This window comes from Desmodus rotundus, chromosome 1 (assembly GCF_022682495.2).
Source record: "Desmodus rotundus isolate HL8 chromosome 1, HLdesRot8A.1, whole genome shotgun sequence".
Classification (NCBI taxonomy): Eukaryota; Metazoa; Chordata; class Mammalia; order Chiroptera; family Phyllostomidae; genus Desmodus; species Desmodus rotundus.
Window position 1 is genome coordinate 138673415 of NC_071387.1, and position 20548 is coordinate 138693962.

Below are 20548 nucleotides of genomic sequence, written 5' to 3' on the forward strand. Positions count from 1 at the left end.
TTCTCATTTCTCAGACAGGTTTGTATCTTCTGGGTTGAGTATCGAGAACACTTCTTTGCAGGGTTGCATCCTCTTTAGGTGCATATCCAAAGACTATTACAGAATGTGTAATGTAGAGAAAATGTGGATGTAACTAGAAGCAATCAGGAGGTCAAAGGAATTTAAGATAACAATTGTGTTTTGTTGGAAAGGACCTTAGTCCAGCTTTCCCTTGGTGAGAAATCTCTTCCTTGTCATCTCTGACAGATGGTCCAGTTGAGCGAGTCCTTAGTCTTTGGAGATGTATTATTATTATAAATTTATATTATGTTTTGCAAAGTTTATAAGAAGTTTTGACATTATTTTATTAAAATTTCTCCCATATATTCTGGGTAAATCAATAATTTAAAAAAATTAAGTAGGGATTATAGGAAAATTATAGGAATAAGAAATGACAAAGAGTAAAAGATTATTCAATCTGTACAAATGTGCTTGGATGTGACCATCTCCTTGGTCAGCTAAGCTATAAAAATATAAGATAAAAACAAGGAAACAAGCACCTCTGTTTTTAACGATCCACTGTAGCCTAACAGCAGAAATTGTTCATTCACATTTACTGAGTATCTACTCTGTGCCCAGGTGTGTTCCTATGCACTAGGATGGTTGTGCTGAAGACAGACAAGAGACTTCTTCTCATAGAGTTTACATGAGAGACACTGGATGCCAAAATTGTCAAACATTCAAAGACAGGAGGGATGAAGTCTCTTCATGTGGATTCCTGAAGGAATGTTGGTCTTTCCAAAATATCTGGAGAAAATAAACTTTTTCTGTTGTTAAAAACAGCATCAGAAAAAGCATACCAAAGTTTCCAGGAAGGTATTATTGTATTCCAACACTTAAATTACATCCTCTGCTCTATTCAACGCTCCTGGGAGCAGACGATTTCCGTGTGGCACTCATTTTACTTGATTGTTTGGACTGCCAGATAAGAAGCAGAACTGGGAAATTCAAAGCTACAGAAATGAATATTTTAACAGTCTGCAATAGTCTGGGAGATAATCAGGGCAAAAGAAAATCAGAAACTTTATTTCTGACATTTGTAGAAATGATTTTTAACATCCGCACTTGTCAAACTTCTTGCTCTCTCTATTTTACACTCTTGACAATGTTTTCTCCTTTTGACATATTGATTGCCCAACAGGTATTTGTTTAATGGAGTATTTTTACTGTATTGATTCAATTTAAATCATGTTTGTTGTTTTTTTCATATTACATGAGATTATTGAGATATAAACAATTCAATAAAGTCATTAAATCATGAGCTCAACTGTAGCACTCTCCCATGGGAGAAGAGAGAATCAAAATGTTTTGCAACATTCTGCAGACAATTTTCTCATATTTTGAGATTTATAGCTCTAGTTTGCCTTGCCACTGTCTGGTAGATAATCTATGAGTGCCACATGGCTGCTGCTGAAAAGCCACAAATAAATGTCATTGTCTTCAGAGACTGTGTGGCCACATCTTCAGGTAATTTATCCCCTCAAATAACACTACCTTGGAATCATCTTTTTAAATGTGAAAGTTCAGACGAAGGGTAAATATTTCCATAAATACAACACCACTCATATGTTGAAAATACCCTAAAATTTTCTTGTGGCTCCAGCAATACATTTTTGTAATGATGCAAACCTTTGTTTATCTATTTCTCCAACTCATAGAAGAGCTCTTTTTAGGAGATTAGGAATGAATATTTTTAAGGTGTAAAATTTATTCTCACAAAATACATGCTGGTATATATAAATTATTATTGCAATACCTTAAGATGCCATTAGGTTAATAAAGATATTTTTAGTTTTAAAATTATTGATTTGTCTACAAATCACCTTTCCTCCCAATCTCGACCTTCTTTACTAATCTCTCAATATCACGTTGTTAAGAACATATGGATTTTATATATGTAACACTTCAAGTCTTAGGAACAGTAAGAATAACAAGCACACTCTTGTACGGAGGTTCAGTCTAATAAATACTACCATAAAACTCACTTGCAACACAAAAGCATTTTATATATGTGTATATACATGTGAATATGTGTAAGTACATGTGTGTATGCATATAAATGTGTATATATGAAAATTTTTAGCAAAGTTGAACAAGTTTTTTTTTTTAGCGCAGTAAATGATAGTGAATTAAACAAATGCTTGTTCTTGGCTGCCTATAAACATTTGTAGATATGGTGATAATTTTGATGCCTGTACTGAAAATGTTAAGTACCTCTTTGTAGAACTATCAAACTCATAATTTCTCTCTGTGTGTCTTTAGCAAGTTCCTCTAGTTCCTGGACCATAGTAGGTATTGTGTTTGTTGAATGCATGATTGTATACTTAATTTAAAACATTATTTACAACCTGAATCTTTGCTTGCTGGACTTAAATTGTTTACTTCTAATCAAGATCATTTATTTATACTGATAGAGACATTTACAAAACTTGTACACCTTAAATTTTGCAGCAAAGATTAAACTGAAATAATAATTTCACATGCTAGAACTTTTAATTCAGGTATAAGTACTTTTAAAAATTCATTAAGTTGTTATTGCATTAAGGAAATTATATAGTCTTGGTAAACTAAAAATTAATGTCATAAAACCATCATGAAATTATTAGAATGTTAATGGAGTCTGAAAAAACACATGAAAAATATTTATATTATTAAAAGAAGGTATAATTATTGAAAATTATATTACTAAATGTAAAATGTAGGCTATAAATCTTACATGTCAAACTATATACATGGTGATATCAAATGCATATTTCATACATATTTAAAATAGGACTAGACCAATGTATAATAAAAAGACAATGCAGAAACAATAAAAGGTTGTATTTTGGTGTTGGAGCAATAATGATAATCTGTTACTTGTTTATGCTCTCCAGTACGTTTTTAAAAAATAGTATTTTTTTACTTATAGAATGAAATAGACTTGACTCTTCCTCCATTCATCTTTACTCCAACTTTGAAATTACTTTCTATGTTTGAGTGAGCTCTTAAGACAGCTTTTATTTTAATAGTTTCAGATTCTTTCACAATACTAAGAAATTGTATATATTTATATAGTATATAAATATATATATATATACTTCTCTCCAAGTGCTACACCTAGTGTGTGAATTTGCTGACTTCACAGACTTGCCGGGAGCCTGGTCACAGATCCTCTGAGACTTACATATTCATTTTATCATAACCATAGGGTCCTTACCAGCTACTGGCCGGGGTTTTTTACTAAGGCATCTGGGACTGTCCTCAGGATTCCCATCATCCCCTCGAAAAACCCACGCTGCTGAATGGAAATTCTCTGCGTAGAAACCTTTTTCCTCAATATCAACTCTAAAGCCAAGATCCACAGAACGGCCGTCTTCCGAGGTGACTGAGGAGCAGAAAAGGTGACACCGTGAGTTATGCTCGGGGAGAAAGAAGAGGCTCATGCTGATGGCCAAGGAGAAGAACGGCCTGTGTGCAGACTGTGTGCAGGGGCAAAGCCTGTGTTACCGGCGGGGTGTCATCCTGAAAAACAAGCAGCCAAGTTGGTTAGACAACTCTCTCGGGAAGAACTTACATAGCCCTAAACCATCATAAACAACACAGGTATTGCTGGAGGACCTACACCGCGGGAGTCGGCAGACTACAGATGGCACTCTAAACCTTTAGTTGAAGAAAACTATGGACAAATCATCGTTTGGAGGTGTACATATTAGTATTTAGGGATTAAGAGAAAGTCACATAAGACTGAGATTTAGTTTTAGATTTCCTTTCAAAATTCCAAGCACAAGGGGAAAAAATCATTATTGCCTCTCTGTGCTTCAAAGAAGTTGCAACTAAAATAAACATACCTTCCCGGAAAACTCACTATGGTGTTACTGTGTAGAATAAAGTAGATAGAAAAACAGGTAAAGTTTCATCTGCCAGTTTTATTCACAGCAGCCTAAGGTGGTCCGTGTATTTGGGGGTTTCTGGGGTAGTGTGTAAGTCTGTGCCAGTAAAGGAAATGAGACTGCTTTTCTCCGTTTGCTTCCGTGTGCTTCTTTGTGGCCTTGTTCAGGCAGTTCAAACCTTAATAAAGTCTTGCCCCAAGTCTTTCCGTCTTTCTTCGGTGCCCAAGTAAGAAGCACCACTTCATGACCAAAATGTCATTTCAAAAGCATCAGTCCTTTAAAAGCATTTCTCAACTCCCATGAAGAGGGTGGGACCGGAAGACCTCAGAATGCTTCTTAAACAACAAAAACAACAAAAAGACACCTCTCTTTCAATTTCTTCTCATACACTATAGTTGCCCCTATGCACGTCTCTTAAAACCTGTGGGTAAAACCATTTTCTTCCCCCCCTCACCCCGCCCAGCCATGGCCAGCTGCACTTCTGCGGTAGGTCCGTTTTACACAGCCCCTGGAAGAACGGTTCTTTTGCTCTCACTGGTTTTCTCTGGCCAATTGTCCCAGACGGTTTTGTCCTTGCCCCTACATTTCTACCTCTGCTTTCCTAGTACTAGACTGAAGATTGGAAGCATTAGCTGTTGTCCTGACATGCAGATGAGTGTAACAATAGTTTTTAGCTGACACATTTGTTTAACTTCGGTCTGACATGGTCAGGGGTGGTATGCTGACAAAGCGTAGTTTCTCACAGTCAAAAACAATGCTTGTTCCTATAGTTTTTAGTTTGTATGCCAAATGAGATTTCATTGGTTAATTGATGCTAATCCATAGTTTAAACTGTTTCAGGTGCATTCACTCATTTGTTACTCATTTATTAAGTTGAATTAACTTAAAATAATCATTCTGCCATAAGCATGGTGCAATTTTAGGCACAATGGAGATGGAAAAGTTAGTAAGATAGGGAACTCATGAAGAAAGGGAGTTTAAAGGGAAGCCTGAGTAATTCTGGCTGCAGGGGAAGGACATGATTAAAGGAAGAATTTCATTAGACTGGACCCTGAGGAGTGGGCAAAATTTCTATAGGAAGATAAGGTTGCGGACTGTTAGATAAACATGATATAGCTAAGTAGCCTGAAGGTGGGAAATAGGTACTGGAAAGATATACCATGTTGACTGAGCAAAAGCAATTTTGGTGAGAAAATAAAGGGGATGATGTATGGGAATATTTTGTAATAACAGTGTTGGCATATAAAAGATATGAAAATTTTATTTTATTTTATTATTGCTGATACTAAATTTTTACTCATAGGTAACTTTTGATGGGTTTGGGGCAGCATCTTATTACAACCCCATACATTCTGTTACATTGGCATAAGGTTTATTTTTTTTTAATTTTTATTTTAAAAAATTAATTTATTTATTTTTATTCAGTTACAATTGTCTGCATTTTCTCCCCTTCCCTCCACCCCACCCCAGCCAGTCCCACCTCCCTCCCCCACCTGTACCCTCCCCCTTGATTTTGTCCTTATGTCCTTTATAGTAGCTCCTATAGACCCCTCTCCCCACTATCTCCTCCCCACTCCCCTGTGGCTATTGTTACAATGTTCTTAATTTCAATGTCTCTGGTTATATTTTGTTTGCTTTTTTCTTTTGTTGATTATGTTCCAGTTAAAGGTGAGACCATATGGTATTTGTCCCTCACCGCCTGGCTTATTTCACTTAGCATAATGCTCTCCAGTTCCATCCATGCCATTGCAAAGGGTATAAGCTCCTTCTTTCTCTCTGCTGCGTAGAATTCCATTGTGTAAATGTACCATAATTTTTTGATCCACTCATTTGCTGATGGGCACTTAGGTTGCTTCCAGTACTTGCCTATTGTAAATTGTGCTGCTATGAACATTGGGGTGCATAGGTTCTTTTGGATGGGTGTTTCAGGGTTCTTAGGGTATAATCCCAGCAGCAGAATTGCTGGGTCAAAGGGCAGTTCCATTTTTAGTTTTCTGAGGAAATTCCATACTGTTTTCCACAGTGGCCTCACCAGTCTGCATTCCTACCAACAGTGCACTAGGGTTCCCTTTTCTCTGCATCCTCTCCAACATTTGTTTGTGGATTTGTTTATGTTGGCCACTCTGACTGGTGTGAGATGGTACCTCATTGTGGTTTTAATTTGCATCTCTCTGATGGCTAGTGATGCTGAGCATCTTTTCATATGTCTCTGGGCCCTCTATGTCTTCCTTGGAGAAGTGTCTGTTCAAGTCCTTTGCCCATTTTTTAATTGGGTTGTTTGTCTTCCTGGAGTAGAGTCGTGTGAGTTCTTTATATATTTTGGAGATCAGGCCCTTGTCTGAGGTATCACTGGCAAATATGTTTTCCCATACTATCGGTTCTCTTTGTATTTTAATGCTGTTTTCTTTAGCCCTGCAGAAGCTTTTTATTTTGATGAGGTCCCATTTGTTTATTCTTTCCTTTATGTCCCTTGCTTTAGGGGACATGTCTGTGAGGATGTTGCTGCGTGGAATGTCTGAGATCTTTTATGAGATATCTTGTTTATTGGAATAATTTGATGAACACATTAAATAGAATACTTTAACTCAGGACATGGGATGCCATCTTCCATGCACCATATTTCCAAATCTTTTAAGGATTTTTGTGTTTATTTTTTGAACAAGCCTAAGTGTGACATTTGACTTTATATGCTAGGAAAAGTAAACTCAAAATGTTATAATAATAATTTACTGACCCATCTTTTTGAGCTTTAAACCTAAATCCAAGCTGCTTCATACATAGTAGTTGAAGTTACAGAAGCCCCAAAGGAGTTTAAAACATCTTTTCTTATTTGATTTATTTTCTGTATCCTTGGCTTTAAATTTTCAGTCACATTTTAATATTTATGAATATAATGCACACATTTGCGGTCCATGGATTTATCTTTATTATGATTTCTCTCCTGAGCAGTGGCAGTCCATGGTGGGTAGGTAAACATCCCCCTACTATGGAAAGGTGTGAGGGTGGGCCTTTAGATTAGAGTGATCTTTGTTTTTAACAGCATGCAGGGGACTGTTAAAACAGCTCACTTACTTACGAACAGATTTGATTATGTGGATGAGCAGTTCTCTGTTCACTCGGCTACCAAGACAGAGCTAATCAACATGCTCTTACATAAACTGAGACATAAAATTTGTGTGAAAATCCAGTGAAGCAGCAAACCACACACCTGCTGCAGCTTCAAACTGCTAGATTTCTCAACGACTGTCCCTGTGGAACTTTGAGCCACGTAGAAAACATGTCCAAATGTGACTCTGTCACCAAAACTTGGCTTGCTAGATGAGCCTTTAATAAATAAAACTTAACACAGAATGAGGTCTTAAATATCTTGGTATTACTAAAATTGCATTTGTACTTCTGTGCTCTTGAAAATTTAAAAGCTTCCTTTTTTTTGACATTAGAATCAAAAAAGATAAAATACTTAGTTCCAGGTGTCTTTAGGTCTTCTCTCTCTTTCATTCCACTGTACTACTTGAGGATAATAAAAAGTGTTATCTGACGAAGTGAAACCCTGTTTGGACTTCCCCAGAGAGAGAAACCAAGAGCAGATTGGAATGGTGCAACCAGGGGCAGTGAGTGGTAAGTGTTCAATAGCACAGACCCTGGACAGGTTGTCTGGGCTTGAAAACCAGTCCACCACTAACTCTGGCCAAGTGACAGTGGGCAAGTTATTTATCTTCTCCCTGACTCTGATCCCTCATGTGGTAAAGTGAGGATGAGAATATACATAGTGCTTAACTCACACTGTTGAGAGAATCAACAAGCTAATGTAAAGCCTGGAATAGTAAGCACAATGTAATCTGTAGCTCTTATTAGAAATTGAAGTTCTTTTGCCTGCCTTTCTTCCTCCCTCTTCCTCTTGCTCTGCCCCCTCTCTCTCTGTTCCAACCCTCTGCTTTCTTATTTTCATGTAAACTAATATTTGAAAATTCATTTCCATAATAATTTTTTCAGTTGAATGAAATAAGAAAAATGCTATCAAATGCTATCAAATATCCTTACACAATTAGACCAAAATTCTTGCCATACCTGTTGGTGATACTGGAGCCATTTGAGGTTATGAAAATCAGAGCCTGCAGTCCCTCCGACTTCAGTTTACAGCCTCCGAGTTATTTACCTGGTGTGCCTTAGTCAGCATGGCCCACAGCCTAGATGGATTGATCAACTGTGCCCACATACATAAATATGTCCTTGCTAATGTCTTTTCCAGTTAGTATGTAGGAAGGCAGAAATGAGTGAGATTAACAGACTGAAAAGCACAGCTGTAATGGTGCTCGATAAAGCTGTCGGGTTCTAAGTCATGGATTCGTAGCACATCCTGACTCTATAAACGAGATGGAATTTAAACCGCATATTAAACAATGCTAGCGCCAGCAGCTCTTAGTGAAGCGCACCCACTACAAAAGTGGCTGAAGAAATACAACATGCTTTCTGAGTGTCTGTGGCTTGGATACATGTAAAAATAAAATGGTAGACAGTGCAGTATCCTTACGTCTAATGAAAAACATATTGTTAGTATAAATTCTCATTAAAGACAGAAATCATGCCAAAGAAAACACAATCATTGTTTTAATTAAAATGATTGTTATTTTCGCCTGAAATTTGAATTGGTACAAGGTATACAGCTGATTCCTGGGTTGTAATGGGTGCTAGTAAATGTTTACAAATGATTCTCCAAGAGAAAAATAAAAAAGCCCTTATTTGTGGTGTTTGCTTGTTCCTGTTGTATATGTACCCCCACCATGGCCAATTTTAAGCTACCAACCTGATGCTGCTGAATTGCATTGTTAGAGAAAAAAAATAACTTGCATAGTTGGCTATTGTGAACCACTGTGGGCTGATTCTTGCATACCTACACTTGTTCCTTTTTCTCAAGAAATGCAGAAAGGACACGAATGTCTAAGAGGACTAGTAGTGGAAGATTTGTTCATAAAACAAAGGATTAAATAGACTTGGACAGACAGGGTCCAGAATGCTGAAAGACACAGCGAACTAGAAGGAGCTGGTCCTTCTATATTAGAGGCTGAAAACTAGAGAAAATGGCCTCTTTCTTAGTGACACGTGAAGATCATCTGTGATAAATCAAAGTAGCCAAAGTTCCCATTCAATCTACTTTTTTTTTTTTTTTTTTTTTTTTTTTAGTTTAGATCAATCGTAAATTGTTCCAGGTAATAGTGGAAGCTACTGCTATGAGTAATAAAGTTTTTTTACTGCAAGTAAAATTATGCCCTTGTTTTTCTTATTTATAACGAAACTGTTCTTCCCTCAACTTCTTCCTTCTTTGTTATTTAGATGGGTTAATTCTGATTACTATAGTGTTGAACCTGATAATTTTGGTTACATGGATTTGGAGGTTGAACCGCAGTTGAACTGTCTGCAGTATAAAGAAGAGGAATTTAAGGGAAAACCTGGAGAGGGGAAAATAGAATGCAAGGAACATGGGCATTATGTGAAGGAAGCAGGGCTGAACAAGGGCCTCCTTGGGTGACTGAGGGGCAGCACAAGGACTCTGAAGAAGTGTTATGTGGAGAAGGTTTCAAAGTTGCTTGCTGGGGAGTATATGATATGTGCCCTTCCCTCTGTCTCTCACGCCTTCAGGAAATTCCATCTTTCTCACTATTGCTTTTGTGTAAGTGTAGCCTTTGGGGGACCTGGAATAGTAGGCAGTGGCTATTGTGTCTGATTTACAAGCATATCACAAGATTTATATTCTTAAATGTAAAGAAAGAAAATTTTCAAACTGTAAGTTTATTAAACAAAAGGCCATGAAACACTTAACTGGCAGCAGTTGAAGCACATTGCTGTCTAGGAAATCCAGTTGGGGAATTCATCTAAGTGAAATGTCTGCTGTTTATTTACCGCAAGACCAAGGAAGATTTCAGTACAGTGAGAACCAAACCTCTAATTCTCAATAAAATCAACTTTGCCTTTCCCCTTTGAGGCATTACCAAAACTCTGAAGATGGGGTGTCCTCCCTTATCTTTGTAAGCAATAAACAATTCTGTCTTCAATGTGTAGTGTTGGTGATGCTTGATCATTGCTGCGGTGTGAGAACTGAGCACTAGTATAGCATAGGGCTGTGGCATGAAATAGGCGTCACACTCAAATAAGTGTGATGGACAGTTTAATAAAAATACTATTTACAAAATGCGAATAGGATTTAAGGAAATCAGATGTGATATGGTGGAATTAAGATAGTCCATTTACTTCTGGTCAAGAAGGAGGTATAGGTAAACATGGCTCACCTCCTCACACAAGCACATCAAAATTACAACTAAATTACAAACCAATGATCACTCAGAACTGTCAGAAATTGAGTTGAATGGAAGTCTGAGAACTACAGAACTGAAGAAACCACATAAATCCAGAAGGGTAGGAGACACAGAGATGCAGAATGGGCAGGTCACTCTACCCAGGTGTGGTAGATAAAAATTCTACCACGGGAGGGAGGAATACCTTGGGAGTGAGGGGTCCCAGTCCCACACAAGACCCCCCAGCCCAGGGTTCCAGTGCCAGGAAGACAAAACCCCATAACTTCTGGCTGTACAAATCAGCAGGATTTGAGTTGGTGAAAAAAACTACTGGATTCCCTGGCAATTCATCTTAGAGGGCCCATGCTGAACTTATGCAGACATACTGCACCACTAGGGTAGCTGCTTGAAAGGCACCAGTGGCTTACAGGGAGGAACTGAAGTGTCTGGCAGCAGGGTGAAAGCTGGGGGACAGCTTCCTTCCAAACAGAAAGAGGGGCAGAGGCCATTGTGCCTTTTCTGAGCCCTCCCCTCACAGAGACACAGAACAGGCAGGCTGGAGCCATATCTGAGACTCTATCAACCTGGCTTCTACTGTTTCACCTAACTGGGCAACTACCTGAAGCTCTGCCACACCCAATTTACACGCCACCCCCAGTGTTCCTATCCCTGTTTAAGCGGCTCCAGGCCTAGCACTAGCAGCAGCCAGCTTTAGATCACAGTTTGGCTCCACCTGGGAACCTCTAAGCCCAACACAGGAAGCAGCCATCTGCAGATTGCTTTGTAGCTCATGCTGGGTGGCCCTGGGTGGAACACAGGAAGTGGCTGACCCTGGCCTGCGCCACCTGGGTAAACCCAGAGACTGAACACCCAATGGAGAGCTACAGACCATGTCAGAGCACCACCACCCAGCCCCTGAACAGCTGATCTTCCACAGAGGGCAGAGGTTGGTGGTCAGTGGTCACAGCCAGTCCTTGCAGCTGGCTGGCCTGGGTAAATCCCTCCCATAGACCTACCAACAGTGATCAAGGCTCAACTATAAGAGGAGGGCATACTCAATCCATACAGAGGGTATACTTCGAGTTCCCAGTTTTGATTAAGGGGGAGGCTGTGCCACTGGGCAGAACAGGCCACACAACCAAGCCAGGCAGTCAAAGAAGCTCTACCTAATACACAGAAACAAACACAGGGAGGCTGCCAAAATAAAGAGAAAGAAATAAAGTCCAAATGAAAGAACAGATCAAAACTCCAGAAAAAGAACCAAACAAAATGGAGATGAGCAATTTATCAGATGCAGAGTGTAAAACACTGGTTATAAGGATGCTCAAGGAACTCAGTGAGTACTTCAGCAGCATTTAAAAAAGCCAGGCAGATATGAAGGATATACTAATGGAAATGAACAATTTACAGGGAATCAACAGTAGTGAGGATGAAGCTGAGAATTAAATCAATGATATGAAACACAAGGAACAAAAAACATCTAAGCAGAGCCATAAGAAGAAAGAATCTAAAAATCAAGGATAATGTAAGGAGTTTCTGGGACAATTTCAAGCATACCAATATTCACACCATAGGTGTGCCAAAAGGAGAAGAGAAACAGCAAGAAATTAGAAATCTGCTTGAAAAAATAATGAACAAAAAATTCCTTGATTTGGTGAAGGAAATAGACAAGCAAGTCCAGGAAACACAGACAGTCCCAAACAGATACATCCTAATCAAAATGCCAAAGGTTAAAGATAAAGAGAGAATCTTAAAAGCAGCAAGAGAAAAGCAGTTAGTTTTGGGGAACAGGAGAGTTCCCAAAGTACATCAGCTGATTTCTCAAAAGAAACTTTGTGAGCTAGAAGGGATTGGCAAAAAATATTTAAAGTCATGAAAAGTAGGGACCTACAGCCAAGACTGCTCTAGCCAGCAAAGCTATTGTTTAGAATTGAAAGGCAGATAAAGAACTTCCCAAACAAGAAAAACTAAAGGAGTTCATCATAACCAAACCATTATTATATGAAATATTAAGGGACTTATTTACAAAAAAGATCAAAATTATGAATGATAAAATGGCAATAAACACATACCTATCAACAATTGAATTTAAAAAACAAACTAAGCAAACAAGAAACACAGAGGCAGAATCATGGATATGGAGAGCGTTTTGATGGTTACCAGATGGGAGGGTGCTATGAGGGATGTGTAAAGAGGTGGGGGGATTAAGAAGTAAAAATAAGTAGTCAGAGAATAGCCATGGGTATGTAAAGTACAGTATAGGAAATGGAGAAGCCAAAGAACTTATATGCATGACCTATGGACATGAACAAAGGTGTGGAGATTGCCTGAGGGAGGGGGCGGTGCTGGGTGGAGGGGGGCAAAGAGAGAAAAATTGGGACAACTGTAACAGCATGATCAATAAAATATTCTTTAAAAACACTGGTCCATTTAACATTGAAAAGGTAAGGGAGAGAGTGCAGGTATCAATGACCAGAACCAGAGCCATAGAAGACTGTGTGGGGAGGGCAACTTTACAGGAATTGGCTTTAGAGACACAGCCAGCCCTTGGTACACCGCAGAGAGAGATCTGAGGCAAAATTCGATTTTATTGAGAAATAGAATTGGGTTTAAGGCAGGTCTTTCGAAGTGAGATCTTGATAAGGACTGGGTCAGAATCATGACTTAACAGGTTAGAACTTACAGATATGGCAAGGTGAGGATTTTGAGGGTTTCAAAGAGACTATGAAAATAAACTGTATGTTGGCGCTTTTTGTTGAAAAGTTGGTGGGGAGTTTCTGTAATGAACAATAAAAATATCTGCCTGGTCAAGAGCTTCCTTCAAAGTAATGTTGTATTAATGAAAGCCTTGTGATAAGGTCATGTAATTTAGACTAAGATGTATGGGGGTAGGTGGCTCTGGTGCTCACTCTCCTCACCCTCCTTACTCCCTCACTCTCCTCACTGTCCTCACTCCCTACAGGCTCCTGCTCATCATCCCTATTGGTCAAGCCCCACAGGAAGCCAGAGGACATATACGCCCCTTGATATAATCCATAGAAGTAAGACTTCTGGGGTGGAAAGTAAAGTGGAAGAAAGTAAAAAAGCAAGCTACCTATGGAAGTTATTTGCAGATGTGGGTTCAAGATAGTGGAATAAGCACAAACACTGTCTCCCATTTTGATAGGAATGCTGGAAAACATATATGTGGATAGGTCCTAGTTCCTGTAGGTTTTATGAACACTATGGTGAATTCAATTACACATACATAGAAGCAGGGGGTGCAGCTAAATTTTTTTGCATGATAAAAGGAAGGTATTTCAAAATCTAAATGAAAATCAGGAAGGAGATAGAAGGTAAGATCTATAGATGTGTTTGAAACCAAGAAGAGAATTTTCAGTAGACTGGTAACTAGGAAATAACTGAAGTCTAGAATCACTCTGTAAGCCATGCGGGTGAAATCACAGCAGAAGATATATCTGAGAAAGCTTTTTTTCTATTAAAATATATTTGGCATATAACACTGTATAAATGTAAGGTGTACACCATGTTAATTTGATACATTTATACATTGTAATAATTGCCTTTATAGTGATAATAGCACCTCTGTCATATTATATAATCATTCTTTTTTTTTTCAATTTTTATTGCTATTTGATTACAGTTGTATGCCTTTTCTCCCCTTCCCTCCTCCCCACCCCAGCTGAACCCACCTCCCTCCCCCACCCTCATTCTTTCTTTTTAGTGGTTAGAATAATTAAGTTATAGTTTCTTAGCAACTTTGAAGATTATAATAAGATATTGGTATCTGTGTTTACTGTACTGTGCATTTTGTCTCTTTAACTTACTAACTCCTTGCTCAAGTTTGTACCTTAACATCTGCGCTACCCTCCATCCCCCAAACCCTGGTAAGCATCATTTACTCTCTATTTTTACAAGTTTGGCTTTTAGCTGTTAAGAGTTTTAGAACCAGATTAGTAGTGGTACGTACTAACTCTACTAATGCTGCCCTCTATTTTTTTAAACCTGTTTTTCCTTCAATTGGACTTCCTCAGTGATGACCTATCTTGCCTTGTCAGTTGCCATTAATTATGGGCTGAGGTATAACGCTGATTTAATGGCACCCTTTCATTAGTGAGGGAAACAGTATCTCATTAAAGTATACATCTAAAGACACTTCCTTATTTCACAAATGTTAAAAGAACAACAAAATTGTTTCTTATAATCAAACATGTTAATCTTGTCTTCTTACCATGTACATACTTTAAGCCAACTCTGATTCTTTGAAGTAGGACACAAATTTAATTCAGTAAAGAACCCTATAGTTAGTTATTTCAGTTTCTGAAGGGAAAAGCAGCCTTAGTAGGCAGCTGTATGTTTTGAAAGAGATAATTTACCAAGTTGGAATTCCTAGTGGGTAATAAAGAGTTGATTCTTCCAAAAATATCTTTCACATAAAAGCATATAATTATCACATTGCCACGTTCAAACAACAGGGTTTATATTCTGGAGATAAGAGGGAGGGGACATGGTTAAGTTTCCATAAGTAGTTGCCTTTGCTCTGGTTTTGGAGATAAAATTAATTGTCTACTCACTGGATCCTTCAGTGATGTTGCTGGCAAATGAACTGCCGCCTGCTGAGCTGCATCTTTTGCCGTCTTTGAATTGCTGCCTCCTCCTGGCCCACTGGTCGATTGCCTCCTCCTGGGAACCATCACTGGCTCTCGTAACTCTTGGAGCCAATTCCGGGGGTAGCTTGAGGACGCTATTTATTTCCAAATTCCAATCTAGATTAAACCACATTATATATGAAAGTGAAACATTATTTCAAGATAGAATTTCAAATATTCCAATCTTTAGAACAGAATCACTGTAAACTAGAACTAGAATAATTTCATTTACCTTCTTCATGATTCACTTTCTGAACTTGTTTTACTTAAAAAAAGAAGAGCCATATAATTGAAAAATTGATTTATATAGGAAAGAGGGATCACGGACCCACTGCCTCAGTTTGGTCAATTTGACAGATACTCCCTGGGCACCAGCAGTACACAAAACACTATATTAATTAGTTACTCTGGAGGAGCAAAGTGCAAATACATTTTTAATTATGTCCCCTGAATTCTCCATGACACAAGATATTATTACCTAAATAAATAAATTATTACCTAAATTACCTATCTTAAATACAATCTATGATAATAAGTTTACTATTGAACTCAAATCCTTTATGGTTTGATGTCCATTAATCATAAGGATAAAAAATTTCATGATCCTTTCCTTGCTGCATGTAGGTTCAAAATCAGGAAAAGAGGAAAAGAAGCCATCGTGCACAGAAGTTTTAATAATTTTATATTTGAATAAATAACAGCTTAATAACTTATTAATAAATAACAATAATTTCAAAACTTCTGCCTTCTGTCATCACAAGCCACAATGCTGTGTACTAATTAAAAGAAAGTTACAAATAAACTAATTGCAACACAAGTAATTTAAGAAAATAACTAAAAAAGTGAAGTAAAAGTAAACCTAAATAGCACAGCCTGTAATACCTAGAAAGTAATTTGATAGGTTAGAATTGATTAAGATTTTACTTGCTTTAACTTTTTGGTACTATATGAAAAGGTAAGTGATGTCAATTTAAAAAGGGACCAACTATGAACCTTCATTTTTATTCTATTCCCAGGAGCAAATGAGTTTTTAAAACCTGGTCTTTGTAAATTAAAATCTAATTTGTCAATATCAAAGTTTGTTCTCAGAACTATTTAAATAATGGATGGGATATATCCATAAATAAATTATTTTCTTTATTTTTATGTATAATTATTAATGATCCTTTGCAAAATAATTTAAATTTTACTTGTTGGGGCCAAAGACACTGATGGAAGAAGAGTCATTATCCAATCCCTTTAGTTTTCAACAACTCTGTGTTGACTCCTACCTCTTCCCTAGGAAGTAAGAGGGTGACAGAAAAATGGCATTCATTCTACAATATTTACTGCTGCTCACTTTTTATATGCTAATTTCCACTGGGCCGGTTATTTGGTCTACAGCTAAGAAGCAGACGACTTCTTGCACTCTGCAACTTTGCAGAGTGGAGGAACTGTAGTTCCACTATTTGAGGACATAGAGAGTCCAGGCTGATTCTTAAGGCAACCAGGAGAAGAAGAATTTTCTAATGTCAAATATTTTATATTTAAAAGTGGTTCTTTTCTGAAATTGCTGGAGAAAAAGGAAGTCCTGTGGGCCTAGGAAAGTGTGTGATGGAAATATGGTCCTGTGATATGATGGGAAACGTTTTTGTCTGGGGTATCTTCTTATATACTCAAATAAGGAAAAGGTATGTGCCTTGTAGTACATTTTGAAGTTTGATTGGAGAACCACTTGTAATGGCCACTGACTGCAAAGCATCACTCTCACTGTCCTGCTTGTTATTTATGGAATCTCAGGTTTGCAAAAATGCAGAAAGTAATTTGGCCCAACCATCCTTATATGCTTAAAAACTTCGACAAGATTTCTACCAAGTAGTCATTTAATCTAAGCTTGAACACTTCTTAGACTCAAATTTGCTACCTGTTTACTACTTGAATCAGCATAAACATTGATACTTCAAAGTGGTAGAAAGCTTTTCCATAGTGAGATGAATCTACATCTTAGTAACCTTCATTCACACATAACTCTCTCCCTCATTCTGTAACTACCCAATATATGTTTATGGAGCCATTCTAGGAATCAAGCAATTTGCCTGGGGCTGGAATGAAGACACTCAAGTTTGTTGAAGGACTCTGTTAAAATACACACTGTCACTTTGGAGGAACAATATGTTGATGCATTAAAGAATATACTAATATTTTATGAAACATGAGTGTGAAAGTAGAAAACTACCACTCTGAAAGGCAGAGGTGGGCCTGGAAAGTGAGTTGGAAGCCAAGAAGAGGAAAATGCAGATCTGGGAGGAGCCTGGCTGGAAGACAGCATGGGCATGCAGCTGGCCCCTGGCCCCTGGCCCCTGGTGCCTGGACACTGGACTTGCTCATCTACTGTGATGTGTTGAAATGGGCACCAGTGTGGAAAGTCTCCAATTTCATCATAGTCAGCATGTTGGAAATTATCTCAACAGTTGTATTCTGCTATTGGAAAATAAATTTTTTAAATTCATCTTTCCATCCCTGATGCTTGGTGCACACTATGGGACCACAAATTTCTCAGAGCTGCAGTCCTCTGTACCTCCCTGTCTTGGTGTGGGCTTTTCCAATCACTACTTCCTTAGGGGCACAGGGAAATAGAATACCTTACACAATGCAGGTAAGTTTTGTGTCATATTACACACAAAGGGTTGTTTAATTATAAATATTTCTTTGCCATGTAAAATATCACTTAATCCTCCTCATTATCTGTTACTCTCTCAGAGTAGCCTAGTTTTTGTTTTTTCACTAATTTTCTTTTTATGACAGAGAATTTCTGAGGCTTTTTGGGCAGAGATTTTAAAGATATATTTCAGTCCATTTACAATTGAAGAACTGAGTCCCTGAGAAACCTCTTTACGCAAGAATGTACAGACCTGACCTGGCAGGGGAAGAACCCAGAATTTAGTGTTGAGGGGTTCAGGCTGGTATCCTTGCCTTTTTGCCACTGGCTCTTCCACCTTCTACCACATGCCCACTGCCCAGCCTGTCTTATTCGGTTCAGACTACATAGATTGCTTAGTCTGCGCTGTCCTCCAAGTCATGTAATCTAGAGACTCATACATATTAAAAATCCAGATCTCTAGCTATCTTGAAATTTCAAAAAGCCTGGCTGTACTAGACCCGCTTTCGTATTCCCTCTGGACACTGCTCCCTGTAATTCGCCAACACTCCATTATTTGGCACAGGCAGCCTGCTCTACCGGTTCACATTACATCCCTGGCCCCTGTAGGCAGGCCAGGTGGTGACCTCTAATCTAGCTAATTCCCAAGGGCACACATGTGGGTGTAGAGAAGTGCAATATGTAAATGGTATAGGCAGCACTCATGTCAGGGATTATTAATCTGGCTAGAATTTGAAGAGTTGAAGGACCTGTCTGAAAATACAGGCACGTTTGTGCTTATATCAAATTTATAATTTCCTGACAAAACAGTACAAAGATTTCCCAGTTTCTCAAAGTGACTTACACTGTGAAAAGATTACAGAATCTTGGCCTGAGGTATCAATAGTGTGATGACAATAGTATTGAATAAAGTATAAGAATACTCGCAACTCTAGGAGAGTCAAAGCCACACAAAATTTATAGATTCATATGTCTTTTAATATAAACATTAAAATTTCTGAACAATTTTCCTGCTTTTTTTGTTTTTGTATGTGAACAGTGTTTTGCACAAAAAAACCTGATGTGACTTCACTGAATTCATTCTTTCATTCAACAAACATTCATTGTGTTTCCATGACAGGATCGATACTATCTGGTGCTGTAGATAGAGCACTGGTCAAATCAGAAAAAAATCCATACCCTCGTGACTCCATTCTCATGGGAGAAGACAGAACAAAAGAATGAATAAAATATATAGCATATTAAGAAGTGAAAAGTGCTGTGTATGGAAGTAAAATGTGGAAAAGAGATAGCGTATGCTTGGCTGGTGAAGGAAAGGGCTCAGACTGCAATTTTAAATTGAGTGCTCTGAGAATGGGTCACTGAGAAGGTACCATGAGAGCAAAACCTTGCAAAGATGAAAGTACACCATGTGGACATATAGGGGAAAGTAATTCAGTTCATGGGAGCAGCTCGAACAAGGGACTCAGGGAGGACCTTGCCTGTCAGATTCTAGCAGCTCAAGAAAGTCAATGAGGCTGGAACAGAATGATGGGGGAAGAGGAGTAAGTAAAGGAGCAAGAGCTATAGCAGGGGTGTCAAACTCATTTTCACCAGGGGCCACATCAGCCTCGTGGTTGCCTTCAAAGGGCCGGATGCAATTTTAGGACTATATAAATGTAACTACTCCTTAACTAGGGGCAAGGAGCTCAGCACTGCTGCCGCATAGAAACAAGATGCTGGGCCAAATAAAAGAAGGTGGAGGGCCGGATTTGGCCCTCGGGCCTTGTGTTTGCTACCCGTGAGCTATTGGAACAGGCTTTTGACAATCACAGTAACACAGAGAACCTGTAGCTTCATTTGTTCACCAAGTATGACAATTTCAAAGCCTACTGAAGTGCCATATCAGCTTTGGGAGGATTCTGACTTGAATTATTGATTTTCTGAAGAAAATATGCTTTGCTGGAAGAGACAGTCCAGGGAGGGGCCTATTCGTGGGGGAAGGAGAGCCAGCCTGGGTGGGAAAAATATACATCTAGGTGAGCATGGCTGTGCTCTGGAAGTGTGCTCTTATTGCAGGTCCGCTTTCTGCAGACCTAAGAATTACAGACTGAACCCAATGCTGGGATTAATGGCACTCTTCTTGGTATCTGGAACTCTGCGGGCACTGGGAAGTAGCTACGGTGACCGATGGGTCTTTGCTTTAGGGTGCTTATATTAAGCAGATGACTGCATAGATTTTGTGTTGTTTTAGGGCATATATTCTCCATAGAGTAAATTTCACATTTTATGCCAACACTTATGTAATTGACACTGCTTTTCGTATTTCACTTTTACTTCGAAATTTTGTTAATTCTACTTTGAAAAGGGGGATAGAACAACAACAAAGAAAAGATAGCCTCTTGATTAAGTTACATCACTCCAAATCCCATTTTTGGACAAGTTAGGGATGTTACTAGCAGTATAAAGGTTTTATTTGTTCGAGACATAATTTAGTATACAATGTATAATAATGCTAACACTAAATATAAAATATTTTGGACTTATTGAGAAAAACAGCAAGGGCTTTTTATGAAGTGGCCAAAATGATACAGTATGGATCCAAGACTGAAAGCAGACAGGCAGTAGTATATATTTAGGGAAAAGCTTCCATCTTAGCCCTCCTGAGGTCTGGAGAATTTCTGGGTTCTGTCAGTGCTCTGAGCAGGGCCCACCAATGCACAAGGGAGGTCAGAGGTCTGCGTGAGTTCAGAGGCCCCATAGACGGCTCAGTCAGGATTAACTATGGCCATTTCTGGTTTTTGTCCTTTGCTTTAATTACTGTTCCATATTGCCTCCTGAGACATGTACACCATGCTTCTGTGACACCACAGCAAGGTTTAAAAACACACTTTATCAATAACACATTTTTCCTATTCTTCTAAACATGCTTAGTTTGCAAGAAGGAAAGAAATGGTAGATTATTTAAGAGTGGCAAAAGGCTAATGTCTCCCACAAAATTGATTTGGCAATACATCAACCTTTTAAAGAGAAATTGATTTTTTTTTTACTTTATATTAAACTGTAGCCTTGGTGATGTTG

The 20548-nt window shown here is 38.4% G+C and overlaps 1 protein-coding gene across 3 annotated transcripts in view; it reads right to left on the bottom strand.

Moving 5' to 3' along the window:
* LOC123480049 (uncharacterized) overlaps positions 1-20548 on the bottom strand; it is a 107196-nt gene that overhangs the window by 70802 nt on the left and 15846 nt on the right. For all 3 annotated transcript variants that reach the window (XM_053911251.1, XM_045197665.2, XM_045197664.2), the window contains exons 5-6: positions 14776-14967; positions 3239-3406 (exon numbers count right to left, since the gene is read on the bottom strand). In XM_053911251.1, coding sequence (XP_053767226.1) covers positions 3239-3406; positions 14776-14967 — 360 coding nt within the window. The remainder of the gene's footprint in view (positions 1-3238; positions 3407-14775; positions 14968-20548) is intronic.